The 16,456-nt window shown below is 46.9% G+C and overlaps 1 protein-coding gene across 1 annotated transcript in view; it reads right to left on the reverse strand.

Annotated features, from left to right (window-relative positions):
- Window positions 1-16,456, reverse strand: part of LOC144155791 (nose resistant to fluoxetine protein 6-like) — a 130,499-nt gene that overhangs the window by 16,786 nt on the left and 97,257 nt on the right. Inside the window, exon 12 of the mRNA XM_077687449.1 lies at window positions 13,252-13,372. Coding sequence (XP_077543575.1) covers window positions 13,252-13,372 — 121 coding nt within the window. The remainder of the gene's footprint in view (window positions 1-13,251; window positions 13,373-16,456) is intronic.

Here is a 16,456-nt window from a genome sequence, read left to right on the forward strand (position 1 = left end):
TCGTCCACGGAGTGGAGATGCTGCCATTTTTTTAATGCAACAGCTATAAATAACATTGGAGAGTTTATAAACTATTAGTCGTGTAAACAACTTGTACTGTCTGGTAATTTTATCCTGAGGTTGAGAAGAATTCTTCTATTCGGCGGGAAGCGATCTGTAAAGTGCATACGCGGATGAGATCAGTGCAGCCGGCGATTTTGCGGCGAAACGTTTGTTTCCTTGCGTGCGAGTCGGTGATGGCGTGCGGATGAGGCAGGGCGGCTGTACTGTACCCAAAAGTTTGCATGGTCACGGGCGGTGACAGCGATTTTGCTTGTGCCTTGTTCACGCTAATGATGACAGGCAGCTGACTATCAGCGGAAAAGGGCTCTAGTGTGCTTGTGCGAACCGCCTAGCATACGACGCTCACATTGGCGGCATCTTTCTACGTATGCGACCTACCATCGCCCCCTGTATTTTTCCTTTACCAAATACGTTGGCCGCTTCACAGCGGGAGTGAGTGGGACGCCTGTTTTGCCCACATGTCGTAAGGTGGGGCCTCGACCTTAACCGGGATAGGGTGCCTCGATTCACGCTTCCGCCGTATAGAGTGGAGACCATAGAGTTTCATAATAATATACGTACACTATGAAACTCTATGGTGGAGACACGTATATGCTGGCGCCGCCATTTTGGGTCACTCGCTCACCGCCGCCGCAAGTCATCAAAACCTCGCTAAAATTATCGCTGCAACGGGGTTTACTGGCGAGTTTGTGTCATCTTATCTGTTTCGCGTTGCTCGTTCTTGGGGGAAATGAAAAGAACAACGCGTTGAGCACTTTGACCCAATAGCGGCGGCACGGGACCGTTCAAAGGGTGTCTCCACCCTGTACGGCGGTTCTGGCATCGAGGCACCCTAAACCGGGATCACCCGACCGTAACTGAATTCCTGAGCGGCTTGTGCCTAGTTGACAAGGCAATCGATGTTTTATATTGCCGAAGTGCGCCACTTTGGTCAGCGAAAGAAAACTCAGCGCCGCGACGGAGCACGTTTTGCCTATTACGTTACCGCTTTTCACCACGCGTCGGTGCGATACTAACCGGTCACGCGACTAAGGCGCTGAGAAGCCTAGCAATGGAGGGAGAGTGGCTAGAGTAGAAGGAAAGGGCTTGGTTGTCTGCTCGGAGCTGATGCGTTTGGCGTTGAAAAAATACAGAGAAACATGGTTAAGTAGCGCAAAAAATACAGGAGGCGATGGACCTACCCTCACTTGTTTTGCCGCTTTTTACCGTGACAAGGTGCAGACCACGATCAACTTGGTGCTGACCCACCCACCGCTCGAGGCTCCCGCGATATTGTTACGTGAAGGAAAATTCGACGACTGTACACGTACACTGACTGCTGGTAAAGGATTTTTATTTGGCTTAGCCGCTACAGCGCTCGTGTTGTCTTCGAAAGTGCCGTCATGAACGGGACGAGGATGGAACAGCGTGCTCGTACTGTCTACCTTGTGCGTAATTTCGACTTCGCGTCCCTTTTGAGAAATGCCGTAGAGCATGACTAGTGCTAGTGTAAAGGCTACACGGCGATGTAACTGCTTTCCGCATTCATTTCATTACAGCCGAGCAGTATTTTCACATTGCAGGCACTTGTATCGTGCGCTAACAATTCTTCCTCGTAACGGGCCGCCTACGCTTTCAACTCCGAAACCAATATTGATGGCCCCGAAAAATCCCGAGCCAAGTACACATAAAAACCGCCAAAACTCAAGTTAAGCCAAGTTAAAAAGATCACAGGTATACGTCTCACAATCAGCTCCATGGTGATTGAACGACTGCAGCGCCTGTGTACCCCTCTGGTTTTTAGTATGAAACTCTATGGTCGTCTGAGTTTTCCAAAGCGCTTCGACCATGTCGAAATGGAACAATCAGATAGACGCTGGCTTCTTACGTGAGGGACCCAGGTTCGATTCCGGCCACGTGAAGCGTTCTTTTTTCTTTCACTTCACCGACGATCATTCATCATCATACTCAGAGAAAGTTGGCTTTCCTTTAGGGCGTATTGGCGTACAACGGAATCAGTGAGGACACTAAAACTTCGTTTTAAAATAAATTCGGCCCCTTTTTCTGGTGAGCAGAGTAATTCTGCTGTTGTTCCAATTGAATAGCTCTTACATCCCCCCTTCCACTACCCCTCTCCCTCCTGCCGAATAAATGTTGCAACGTGGTGAACGAGTGACGTCGGCTTCTGGAGCGTTGCCATATATAGTATAAAAGGATGTAGAAGCGACGTTTTCGGGGAATGAAAACGACGTGGAGGTAGTTGCCGCGCTCAGCTTGCTCACATTACTCTCAGAGGTGAGGCGCCTAATCTTGCCAGATATTTCAGCAGTATATAGTGGTGTGGATTTATTTTTTTCATCGGCACATGCGCTAAATTGGCCTACTACGTCTATTTAGATTTTCTTATGTTAAAATTTAGTTTTTTTGCGCCTGCCCTGCATCTTCTGACGGCGTACTGGGGAGGGGCGAAGCATGCAATGTATAAGTACATTCAAAGATTGCAAGTCTCTCTCTTACCACACGGTGCGCGCTGATTCGGCGCGGGAGAAGCGCAAGTGAGGGGGAGCAATCACGCGCTTGCTGAGGCGGTGGCGCCGTCTCTTGCGTTGAACCGGATTTAAAAGGGTACTGACACCAATTTTCAGCATTGATATTATTGCACAGTTCGCTTCCTTTGCTCAACAGAATACCCTGGCTGAAATATGAGCGGCCTGCGACGTGGAAAACATACTTTAATTGGATTTCATTTATCGCGCCCACGGAACAGCACGCGGAGCGGCACTCACCAAATGGACATCAACGTGTCATCATCCCGTGGTAGCCAAAAGAAGTGACGCGACAGCGCTCGTCAAAAACTCGTGATGTCACTTTACGCGCGCGACCTTGCGAGCGGCGACTGGGCGCCGGCCGGCGCATTCACAAACGGGTGCACGTAGCCAGAGCTACAGGCATCACGTGGCCTCCGAGATCGCGGAAGCCACGGGCATAACCGCTGCCCAGCAAGGCACTGTTGGCAAAAATAAAGTTCCGCACCCGGGAAAGGAAGCGATAATATAGCCCGGAATCGCAATAGAAGTCGCCATCAGGACTTTTATTAAAAGCGGTCATCGAATTTCCGCCGCAATGGTAGGCCTAGCACCTTCGGGCAGCTCAGCCGTCAAGCTCCGGCGGCGGCGCGGTCGAAATAACGCCCCCACGGACCTCCGCAGTGTTTGACGCCCGCACAAAGCGGTGAGGTCCTGCCGCGATTCTGTCATATGCTAAAAGGAGGGGAACAGCGCAAATTTGACAGACACGAGAAGAAGGAGACGACACGCACAGCGCTGACTTACAACAGTTTATTCTTTACCGCTCGGGCACATATATACCACCACGGTTAAAAATACAAGGAAAAGCAAGACTAACACGATAGTGTCTCTTATCACCATTGCTCGTCACACATCACCATTCGCTCTGCGCTACAAAAACACGTGCTGCACTAACCTGGGGTCAAAAAATCTAATTCTTTTTGGGAGAGGGTCAGAGAGGGCATGCTTACGCATTTATCTTTTAGGCGGGCGATTTCGGCAGCTTCAATTATTTCTCTGGTGGTTTTATGCTTTTTTTTGCTATGACCTTTGTTTCAGAAAAAATAGGGCTGCAGCCGCTAACACTACAGTCCCTACAGTGGAGGCCCAGGTGGCCACTGATTGCCTTGGTTACTTTGTAGTGGTGCTCTTTCAGTCTTTCATTTAAGCACCTTCCTGTTTGCCCTATATATTGTTTACCACAGGACAGCGGAACTGAATAGACTACACCTTCTATGCAGTCTACAAACCGATTTTCATGCTTTGTTGAGCAAGACTGCATTGTTCTTGCTGTTTTGTTGACTCTTGAGCACATGGCTGACAAGTTATTGGGGGCGGAAAATACTACTTCCACGTTAGCGCGTTTGCCTTTTTTTTTTTTTTTTTTTCAAGTTATGTGCAATTCGATGCAAGTAGGGAATCACAATTATCTTTTTGCTTCTGTTTTGATCTGATACTTGTGGGCTGTCCTGCGTGTTTCTTTTTAATTTTTGTAGAAACGCTTCCGATACTGATGATAGCAACTGTTTTGGGTACCCCGCTATCTGAAGTCTGTCCATCTGCCTAATAAAACTGTCAGGCATACAGTGAATACATGATTTGTTTAAGGCGTTTTTTAAGCACGTGGTAACTATCGACCTTTTTACCAGCTTGGAATGGGATGACTGAAACGGAAGAAGTGGCTTGCTGGCGCGTGGATCATACGCCCAGCAGATGTGATTTGGCGAAAACCGAAGCTTGAGGTCTAAAAACCTGATTGTTTCTTCCACTGGTAATTCAAATGTTAAAACAAGAGGCCTAAAACATTCACGAAACTGGTGTAAAACCTGAAACATTAACGGTTCGAGACCCACCTCGTCAGTATTAAGAATTACTAAAAAATCATCTACATATCGGAAGGTTCTGGTTACACTTGAACTCTGTAGTTGATCATGCAGCAGATTACCTAGGTGGGCTAAGAAAAGATCGCTCAGAATTGGTGCTATGCAAGACCCAATGCAAATCCCATTAGTTTGGATGTAAAGCTTATAATCCCATGTCGTAAAAGTCGAGGTTAGGTACATCTTTAAAAGTTCTAAAAAACCTTGAACTGACAAGCCTGTGTTATTTTGAAAGGCTACGGAACCGTAATTGTCTATACAATCTTCAACACAGATCAAATGTTCCCGATGTGGCAGAGAGTAATACAGGTCCTTAATATCAAAGGAACAAGCCATATAACTTTTGTCATTGCACTTCTCGAGAAAATCTATAACTTCGTCAGATTTGCGCACGAGAAGCGGGTCATTTATTTTTAATAGATTTAAGTGCTTTTGTAAAAACAACGCTACACATTTTTGCCACGTACCGTTTTCCGAAACAATTATCCTTAGGGGTATGTCTACTTTGTGCGCTTTCGCACTGTAAAACATTTCTAGGCTGGTGCGTTTGCTTTTCTCAATTGATTTAACTAAACCGTCGAGGCCACCCTTACAAAAATTTTTATCGCCTTGGTTTTGTAAGTTTATTGAGTTTTGTCAAAAGAACTTGATGATTTCTTTTTAAGTTTCTATTGACTCTGCCTATAGAGTTTCAAATGTTATTTGGCCACCGCGTTCCTATTGAAATGGGATGAAGAGGTTCAATAGGCTTTTTCTATCGAGTAGTTATTGAAACTTGATAGACTAGATCTATTAAGTTTCTATAAAAGTTCCCTACAGAGTTTAAAATGAATATGCATAAAACTTTTTATTGAGTTTCAAAATACTTTTTATATGCAGTACTTTTGAACTTCGACAAAAAAAGCTCCTGCGTTTTTGCAGCCGCCCCTCCCATAGGGGCGATTTCCAGGCGTGGATTCCCCTTTCAAGGGTCCGCACTCGACCAGGGACTCCTGCACCCGTTAAAGAAACCAGTGGGTGCCCGGCGGTACCAGGATTCGAACCCAGTACCTCCCGCATACGAGGCGAGTGCTGTACCTCTGAGCCATCGCTGCGGTTAAACGTTCCGGCGTTTTTGCAGCCGCCCCTTTCCATAGGGGCGATTTACCGTGCAAGTCGGGTGAACTTCCCAAGCGTTGTAATCCCGCACAAGGGCCGAGCGCCAGGCCGGGGAGTCGCTTGTACCTATTTTACCGGTAGACGCCCGGCGCCACCAAGGAACACGAATTCACATGGTGCCTTCCACAGCCACGATGGACACTCAACTCGCAACCGCCTGTGGCAGGACATGCCGCCAGACCACCCGCCGCGGTGGCTCAGTGGCTAAGGCGTTGCGCTGCTGAGCACGAGGTCGCGGGTTTGTTTCCCGGCCGCGGCGGCCGCTTTTCTGATGGAGGCGAAAAGCAAAAACGCCCGTGTGTACGAGATTTCGGCGCACGTTAAAGATCCCCAGGTGGTCAAAATTAATCCGGAGCCCTCCACTACGGCGCGCCTCATCGCCTTCGTTGCGTCGGCGCGTTAAACCCCACAATCAATCAATTAATTAGACTCTTTCACCCCCGGCAATGGCGCAACGCGGCATGATGGCCGGGGGCCCCGCCAGATGGACAAGGGTCAGGGGCCCCTCGATAGGGTAAAGGCAACTTTCCAGGCGTGGATTCCCATCTCAAGAGTCCGCACTCAACCAGGGACGCCTGTACCCATTAAAGAAACCGGTGGGTGCCAGGCGGTACCAGGATTCGAACCCAGTACCTCCCGTATACGATGGGAGTGCTGTACCTCTGAGCCATCGCTGCGGTCTCGAAATATAATTTCGAGACCGCAGCGAAATATTTTCATATAAATATAATTCGAATATAAATATAATTTATATAAATATAATTCGAAAAATAATTTGTAAATTCGTGTAATTAGGCGTTATTCACTGGATTTAATTGGAACACATTAGATTTCACTTTTTGTTCATGATGTTTGTCTTCAATTGGTTTTGAAAGCGTGTATATACAGCGTTCATTTTTTCTCACTTTGCAAGATTTGACGATGCCATATATGGGACAAAAACTGCCTGGCGAAACAAGACCACTGACAACAACAGCACCGGAGAGTGCTTCCCATTCCGGAACGGGGTAGCTAGATCTGATGTGATGGGGGACTAAAGCGCACTTCCCTATCATGTTAAACCAACAAGCATAGTCACTTTAGTGCATTTCAGAACTGACATCAGCCGTACATGCAAACCCAGCAGGGAATTAATATCTTTCGCATTTTTTGCTAGTGCCGTGGCAATCCGCAAGCTCTCGCGGCGGGGCAATTAAAATTGATTTTCGACATGCATCTCCGTCCCCACTCTATATAGCTGCCAAAATTGCTCGGAGTGACCTCCACAAACTATTGAAGCCAATCATATCATTTTTTTAACATTCCAAATTTGGTGATCGCGGTATATGCATCCTTTAACCTGCATATGTAACGGACATTTTCATTCTCCGTGCACCGCCTCCATCGAAAAAACTTGGATGAAAAACTTCAAGTGAGCCAACAGAAACTTTCTTGAGTTATCACGTTAAAACTTCAATAGGATTTCTAGTGAGCTTATATTGAGTTAGTTGCTATAACGAAGACCCTACCAAAATTCAAAACAGCTTTCATAGAGTAGACTCCATAGAACTGCTATTGAATGAGTTCAGTAAAATGTGTATAGAATCTTTATCGAGCCTGAGTAGATTGAGTTTCTATAGGGAGGTCTCTTTTGAAATTCCATAGAGATTGTGTAGATATGAGTAGAGTGAGTTTTTATAGGGAGGTCTCTTTAGAAATTCTATAGATATCTTATAGAGATGCTGAGAGTGAGTTTTTATGGGGAGGTCTCTTTTGAAATTTTATAGATTGTTATAGAGATGGGGAGAGCGAGTTTTTATAGGGAGGTCTTTTTTGAAATTCTATAGAGATCTTGTAGAAATGAGGAGAGTGAGTTTTTATGGGGAGGTCTCTTCTGAAATTCTATAGAGTTCTCATAGAGATGGGGAGAGTGAGTTTTTATAGGGAGATCTTTTTTGAAATTCTTTAGAGATGTTACAGAGATGACCCGTTAGGTCATGAGTCTGCCATGAGTTTCTAATGAGTTCCTTTAGACTCTATTAGAAATCTTTAAAAGTTTAATAGGATCGCAACATTCATTTTTGTAAGGGCACTTTTGTTTTTATTGTGCATAAATAATCTGCCAAATTATGTATCCGCAAAAATCCGTCTCTATGCAGACGACTGTGTTATGTATAACGTAATTAACACCAATGATGACCATACTTCCCTTAACGATTCTTTTACACAGTTTTGCAAGGGGTGCGATAAATGGCAAATGAATATAAACTTTACAAAAACAGTAACCTTATCCTTCAGTACGCGCAGTTCTGTTTCTTTGTTTAATTATTCGTTCAACGTATCTTCCCTACAGCGGATGCCTGAATACAAGTGCATAGGTGTTGTCTTCACACCCACCTTGTCGTGGTCTAAACACATTGAATACACATGCAGTAAGGCGCTAAAAAAATTGGGCTACCTAAATCGTACATTGCGTGAAGCTCCACTGGAAACAAAATTTCTAACATATAAAACGCTCATCCGACCCATCCTAGAATACGACTGTACTATCTGGAATCCTTATAAAATATCTGAAATTAACATGCTTGAATCAGTTAAAAAAAAATCAATTCGCTCCATTTGCGGCCGTTTCGACTGGAACTTTTCCCCGTCATCCAACCTTGCCACACTGGAATTACAACCCCTGTCCGTACGCCGTGATCGCGAATGTATTAAACGTTTGCATATTCTGACGAAGACTCCACGTCCACGCTATTTATTGGAGAACAACTATTTGTCTCCTGATAGACTGAAATGTACTAGAAATAGCCACAAGCTTAACCTTGCACCTTTTCGACCAAACACTAATCTATTTAAGTACAGCTTCTTCCCCTTAACAATTAAAAAATGGAATTTACTACCAGGTGAAATTAGGGCATTGTCTTTAGAAACATTTTTGTGTAATTTAAATTGATTGTGTTGCGTGAATTTTTGTATAATTCAATCCTAACTGTACGTGTTGTTACCTGCTGTGTCTCAACTTCGGGAAACATGCGCGAGTTCTATTGAGTTGTCAATTTTGTCCGAATTGATCGGTGCAGAATAGTGTTATTTAACTCTATGTACATACCCACTCCTTCGATAGCCCTATTGAGCTGCAGTGTGAAAAATAAAATAAATAAATAATAAAATAACTTAATTTTTCGTGACGACATGACGCGACGACAGGAGACGCCGGAAGCCCGAGCCCATAAGGTGCTTCGCCCCTAAAAGCAAACGCATATCGCCGCTCGCGTTGGAGCCACGAGTCTCTGCGAATGAATGACGTAGTGCGTGACGTAGTGTGGGCCTGATAAAGCGACCAAAGGGAATATTCGGTACGATTTCGCTCTACCATTGCTATAAAAATGCCACGCTTGATTCCTACGCCTGAAGAGCAGCCGAAAGAGCCTGAAGAGTTGTTGATAGGAGGTAAAAGCTCTACCAATCACCATAGCAGCTTTGCTGCGCGCAGCCACCTTCACGTAGGGGAATGGTTCTTTCGTGGCATGCGGGACAACAAACTCCCAACGCGGCGGAGGCGGCGGCGGGTGGGAGTGGGGGGGGGGGGGGGGGGGGGCGCAGGGTTTCACTCACGGAGCACACTGTAGCAGAAGTGCCTGCTCGCCGGCGGCGGCGTCGGTTGTACGGCTTTGTTGTCTGCTTTACCGACGGTTCTCTTGGGCCTGTTTTCGTGCAGCTTCGCGTCCCTTGCGTGCTGCCTTCGCACGGCTTGATTAATTTGTTCAACAGCCCCTGGGTAACCCTCACCCGACGGAATTAAGTGGTTGTACGGAAAACATTCGTTATGGATTGGTTTGCGTGGCGGGAAAACAAAATGTACAAACCACATACAGACATCTGGCCGCTAGAGAAACGCTACCCTTTGCGCCCTTCTTGCCTCGAACGGGACTCCGTTTTTTAAATTGGCGAATACCAATTCGGTTGTGTTTAAGAGTTATTGCAAAAGGCGAAAATAGCGATTATAAAAGTTCGCTCATATTTCTCGCGATTCTCCAACTTACTGAACTAACTAGAATTAATAGGTATACATGGCAATTACTAAGCTCACATGCCGCATTGTTTCGGTGTCTGCGCTTGTGCCGCGCGGTGGTATAGCCCTGAGCTAGCACATTAGGATGGCTAGGTTCAGCTGTCTCACCCTCCGAAAGACGCTCCTCTCCGTTTTCCTTCTCCCTACTCACGGCCGGGCTACAATGGCGGCGTCCGCCGCTCTAGCCCGGGCGTGGACGACGCTACTGCTGCGTTCGGGACGCCGCCTCCGCGAATTCCAGGTAACGGCTGGCAGACTCTCTGGTTTCCCCCTTTGTAGAGCCACGTGTGCGAATTCAAGTGACATCGCACGGGCAATCGTTGTGGGTGTCGTTTAAAGCTTTGCTTTCCAACCACCTTCACAGCGTGAATGGGAGCCAATTTTTTTGTTGTAGTTGTTACTGCATGACATCGATTCAGAAACACCCCTTTCGTAGCTGTCTCTGCATGGCGAATTACTCCCCCAGGCTGTCTCAGAACGGTCAAACGAACCTGGATGCGGATGCGGCACGACAATATCGGCCGCGGTTCGAATACAGAGGTATATTCAGAGACTCGTTGATACGATTCGGCATAATACGATCTTTTTTCTTTTTTTTTCATTTACGGCCGAAGTCCCTTAGAAACAATGCATTTCCGTGCGTTTATCAACCACCGAGTCTCTCGTGCGGATCGAGGCTCAACTGCTAGGGCAACTCGTACGGCTGACCCACAGAACAACGGGGCGCCACATACTCGACTCGCTGGGTATAGCTCACCCCCACAGCGCGCCTGCTAGTTTCGCGATCCCGTCAACAGTAGAAGAAAGCCTTTACATCTCTACGCTCCCACGTAACATGCATCCTACATAACAAGGAGCGGCGAGAGGCAAGAGACCGTGCCCTCGCCGCTCGGTCTCTTGCCTCTCGCCGCCTATGCGGACGCGGCCGATTACGCTGGTCGCGAAGCAATGGATATAGCGCTGATCAACAATCAGGGTAACACCATTGCCTCCTGCTCTGTCCGCAAGAGAGACTCGGTGGTTGAAGAAGAGGCAGCCATTGCTCTAGCCATGGTTACCTCCACAAAAATCAAGACAATAATCAGCGACTCCAAGTCAGCGATTCTAAATTTCTCACGAGTAAACATATCAAGGGAGGCATCCGCAGTCCTAATTTGTGGTCTCCACCTCGAAAACTGGACAGGCAAGGTTAACTTAATTTGGACCCCCGCCCACTCCGGCCTTGCAGGGAACGAGTCTGCGCACGAAGCCGCTCGAGGCTTTTTTGATCGAGCGGACGGCACCTCCGATGCGAATATCGTCCCCATGTCGGGCAGGGACAGGCTATCGACGTACACTGATATTACAAGTCATTATAGTTAAGCCTGGGCCTGCTACCCACACGCGCGGCCATCCCTCAGTAAGCGACAATCGGTGGTCTGGCGACTCCTACAGACCCACTCGTATCCAAACCCACTTGTGTATATCACTATTGCTACCCAGGGCGCTACTCCCCCGAGTGTCATAGATGTCAGGAACGAGCAGACCTAGCGCACATGTTAAGCGGGAGACACATGTCCGTCCGAGGAATCCGGTTTCAGACGCGGCGCGGCAAATTATCGCGCAGATTGGATACGCGCGGGAGCGGGAGACGCGGAGGGTCATACGGCAGCCAAACCTGTTCTCGGGGCGGAGACGCGGGAGGGGACGCGTGCTTTTCGGCTCATGTGTTCGATCCTTTATGACAATGGCCGCAGGCACGAATGGCCGCACAGTCACTAACAGTGAGCAGTGGAGACCGTGCTGCTCAGCTCCCGCCCGGAAAATCAACTCTGGGCCGACCAGATGGCCGAGGACGCTGCCAAAGCCCAAGGGCTCACGGCCCCGACGACTAAGCATCACAGTTGGCAAACTGAATAAAGTTTGTTCTCTCTCTCTCTCTCTCTCTCTCTCTCTCTCTCTCTCTCTCTCTCTCTCTCTCTCTCTCTCTCTCTCTCACACACACACACACACACACACACACACACACACACACACACACACACACACACACACACACACACACACACACACACACACACACACACGTTTTTGCCGAAAATTGGATAATTCGACAGCAAAGCGGATCTTGAAGTTCAATTCTAGAAATATAGTACGCTTATTCTTCGTTATACTAGGTCAAACCGCACTTTAACAAGCCACAATCTGCACTTTGCAGAGCCGCTGAGGCCGCGGCAGCGCCGGTTTTGTGGCGAAAACATCGCTGCCCGGCGTGGCCGCTCCGTCTAATGATGACGACACGTCACGTGATGCGAGACGTATCTTGAACAAGGGAGGGGTGCAATGCTCTTGGCAGGCAGCGACTTCTCTTCCCAACTTTCGTCGGCCAACTTTCGCCGGCGCCAGAAGCTTTAGTGGCGCGGGCGACAGCAGGCGACGGCGAAGTGATTTTTTTTTTCTGCAGTTGATGAAGTATTTAATTTCGCAAAAATCAAGCATGTATGATTTTTTATAAAGGAACACTGCAAATATCACTTCTGTATTAATTTGTTGTCTTATATTTGCGTAATGTCTTGTTCTTCTTCAACAATGTTGACAAGTATGAATGTTACACCGGACTTAGACGGGTAGATTTATCTTTGGCTGTACAAGACTATCCGCAGGCCTTGTTTAACTTTGGCCGGGTGGCTGAATCGAGTCACAGACAGACAGACAGACAGACAGACAGACATACAGACAGACCAAAATTTCTGGGTTTAAGTAGCGCAAGACAGACTATCGTCTTTAAAAGTGAAAAGTGAGCGCAAAAGAGGAAGCGCGTGGACATGGTACGCGAGCTCGGTTTGCCAGTGTCAACGCTGAACACTATTGTCGGTCAGAAGGAGGAAATTCGAAAAAGCGGCAAGTTTTTGGCCCCGGTGGAACTCAAACGCGATGTGCGAAGCATCAGGAAATTACAGACGTCCTGCTTACATGGTTCAAGGAAGTTAGAGTGGCAAGAGTGAACGTCGATGGGTGAGTCATACCCAAAAAAGTTGACGTCGCGCTCTTCCTGAACATTATATACTTCCAAGCGTCCGGCAGCTGACATCACCAATTTAACGCACGACACAGTATGTCGTAAAAGACAGTTTCCGGCGAGGCGAGAAATACCGGGTGCTTCTTATTTACATTTCAGAAGAATTTAGTTCTGCACGTCGAAAAGAAGAATGTGCAGAACACGTTCTCCAGCTTCTTCATTGTTGCTCAATAAAGTGAGTTGCTGGTGGAGTAAAAATATTTTCCACCTTTTTAAAACTATTTGGATAATACGATTTTTCCATACTACGTTTCATTTTCCGGTTCCCGGGAAAAACGTATCAACGAGATTTCAATGTACACAAACATTTTGCCCCCTCTCATACGTAGCTACCACGAATAGCGCTTAGGAGTTTTCGGTTACGGTGTCGCGCTCAGACAGGAACTTCGTCGTAGCAGCTTCGGCTTCAGGAATTAGGCATTTTCCGCTTTTTGGCTCATTGGAAGCACCACTATTTTTTTTTCCAGCGGGCTCGACAAGAAAAGTTAAACTTGCCTTTGACATTGGGCGCTCTTTGTAGGCATCGAAGAGGAAGAAGGTAATGCACCCGGAGAAATAGCAGACCGCGTGGTAGAAGGGCAGAACGTAATAATCGTTCATTGTGTCCACGAGCGTTCTGGAATAAAAGAACCACTTGTATACGTTTGTACAGGCAGCAAAGCAATCAGAGTTTTTGTTTTGTTTGATAAGGCATTCATGAAAAGACAGCGTCAAGATTTTTGTTTTCGAAGCTCGATTATTCCATCGTGTATACAAAAAGTGGACCTTTAAAAGCCGAAGGAACGTCATTAATGACAATTCAAAATATTTGAGGCCCGAAAGTAGAGCCCTGATAGAGGGAGAGAATTAACATTATTATCAAGATAGTATGGTTTTCGGGACAGCGATAGACCAGGCCGTGTCGGGTGGGAATGAAGAAACTCAGTGCCTTCTTGTTGCGGGCACAATGAGGAGCTGATCCAGGAGGGGGCGGGGCTTTAGCCAGCCAAGTAGGACTCGGAAGGATGCGCTGCTAGCTTTGGGTGTGAACGGCTGGTATTTCCGCAGAAAGAATACTTCTCTGCACTTACAAAGCACGTGGCTAGCACCAATTTTCCTCCGCAGCAGTTGCAATGTGTTGGTTTAGATTTCCGTCATATGAAGAAGTGTAATCTGGTCGGAGGGAGTAAGCTGTTCGTTTGTGCCTGGCAATTTAAAGTGTCGTGGGTTGTTGTCAAGTAAGTTTGGAGAGCAAAACAGGAAAATCCCTTTTGTTGAGTTTTGACTGTTTAAGTATATCAGGATTATCACAGGCCTCCGCATCTTGAATACGGGGGTTCCTGGGAGACACCGCTAGCAGCCTCATTGAAGAAGGGGCACTGTCAATTTACTTGAACAATGCATTACCTATTATGTAAATAGTTGCTTGAGAGACGTGAAATACGGGTGGAAATCAAGTTCAGCCAGTTTTGAACTATGGTGACACATGGCAGACGGTGTCAAAAGCTTTCATAAAAATGAAATTGGTAAACGACATTCAGGTGATCTTAACCCTAAGCAGCTCGGAAGTGTGAGACATTAAGCTGACAATACGGGGGTCGTTCAACCGGCGAGGAAGTCGTGTTGTTTTGCTGACGATGTCCTTTTAGTATTGAAAAAAAGTAGCGTATGTAGAACGAACTAGAATTGATAACAAGTGGGGCTAGCAATAGGAATTGGTCGGTAGCTTGTGAGTTATAATTTCTAAATGACTGAACAATGGAAACTACCGCCGCTCTTTTTAAACGACCGCCAAACGTGGTCATTCTGAGGCTAGTTTTAAATACCCGAGTCACAACCAGACCAAGGAGATTATCGAATGCCTAGAGTAGTGAGGAAGGATTGTCATCAGGGCCGAACGAAAAGGTTGCATTTAGTCACCTCATTACTCTTGAAAGGAGACTTCGAAAAATTTAACATTTGAGTGGTCTTAACAGGATAACAAAAGGAGGGAAAAGAGCAAGCCTCGTTTATTTATCTACACGCGGAATCACTGCGCAAAAGCATTCGCAACGTCGCACATCTTCTCTCCCCTCTTGTCGAGGACATAAATATCTCCCCGTAAATACATTGAAGTTTGTTATCATGCGTTGCCCTGGAAAAGCTTAGCATTGCGAATTGCACTGGCTTCAAAAGCAGTGTAGGTAGACACATTCCGCATAGGCAAGGATTGACAAAAAGACCAGAGGTCACGAAACTCAGCCTGCAACCTTTCCTTGACCTGTTTCCGCGCTTGAGTCTAAGTTCCGGATATTATCTCTAAAACCCGTTCTAGTTCTGCATAAAGCCAGGGCTCGATTTGTCCTGCTTGACAACTTGTTGCGCTTGTCGACACGATGAGCTTGAGTGCAAAAGCGACTTTGCTTATTAATATCATTATGGTTTCAAATGAGTAGTTAATCCCCCCAAAATACGAGTTCGAACATTCAAATTCTGGGGGTGGTACGAGTCGAAGCTACACCTGGACTATAAAGCTGGACCCAGTGGATGCTTCCGGATTAATTTTGGCCGCCTGGGGTTCTTTAACGTGAGCAGAAATCTCGACGTACAGTCAGTTTTGTTTTCTGCCTCTATCAGGAGAATGGCTGCCGGTGGGTGAATAGAACTCATGCGTGCAGACCCATATAAAGCATGCAGACCGCGTGAAAGAATCCACTGCTATCTACTGCCTCGTGCTTATGATTTTGTGTTTTTACTTTTGTTTGTTTCGTTCTACGTCTTACACCAATGGAGACAGCGTCCGAACAATGACAGTGTGTAAGCTTTCTTTTTGCGTGGTCAATTTAAGAATTCAGATCCTATTTGCCTCCCAATCACCTCCCCAGTGCCCACACTTTGTAACACTCAGTACGACAAATTCGCCAGCGTACAAGCGGGAAAGCCCGAAAAATAATATCCGAATGCTGACTTTATCAATTTTACTTGTTAAAGTACGGGGTCTATATTGTCGTAGATCCCGTTACCTCTCCCGCTCTAGTACAGGGGGGGGGGGGGGGGGGGGGGCATAGAACGCGTTGCCCTTGGCGGCTGGCTAAAGCATATATCAGCGACTGTCCTCCAGGACTCTGAGTTGTTTTTTGCGGACACCCGCTCCCCGTTACAAGCAATCGGAGTCCCCAAGGGCAACTAGTGTTTGAAATTAACGTTGTACGCACCGATTCAACTGCGGGAAGGACATGCTACTTTGTTTAAGTTTTTTTTCCCGGACACTGCAGCATGAGGGGGCATGTGATCTGAGATCAGCTCGCTCGTGGAGGCATTGCACGCGTTCCACAGCGCAACTTCCTTTCCACAGGCAGCAGTGGTGGAGCCAGAAATATTTTTCCAGGAGTGTTATTCGTCCTCGCTAGAAAAAAACTAAAAAGAAAGAGAGCCTGAGCCCACAACATCTAAGTCATTTCTATAAATAAGTCTACACACTTATTTTCGTTTTTACATTTTAATATGTCGACGCGGTGTGTAAATGACATGGGCGAAAAAGAAGCCCAAAGGAGGCGGTGGGGTGGATGCAGTGCTCACACAATTTCGGGTTGTGCGCCAACAGAGAGGATGCCAACGGATTAGTCGCCACCACGGGATGTAGCCGCAGCAATGGCGGAATCCGGACGGCAGTACAGTATGCCGCTCCCTCCCCTTACGCCATCGACCGGTCCACCGCGTGTATGCAGTCACATCGCCTGCG

The sequence above is a fragment of the Haemaphysalis longicornis genome, unplaced genomic scaffold (genome assembly GCF_048455015.1).
Source record: "Haemaphysalis longicornis isolate Haplotype H1 unplaced genomic scaffold, Haemaphysalis longicornis Haplotype H1 scaffold_1, whole genome shotgun sequence".
NCBI lineage: Eukaryota > Metazoa > Arthropoda > Arachnida > Ixodida > Ixodidae > Haemaphysalis > Haemaphysalis longicornis.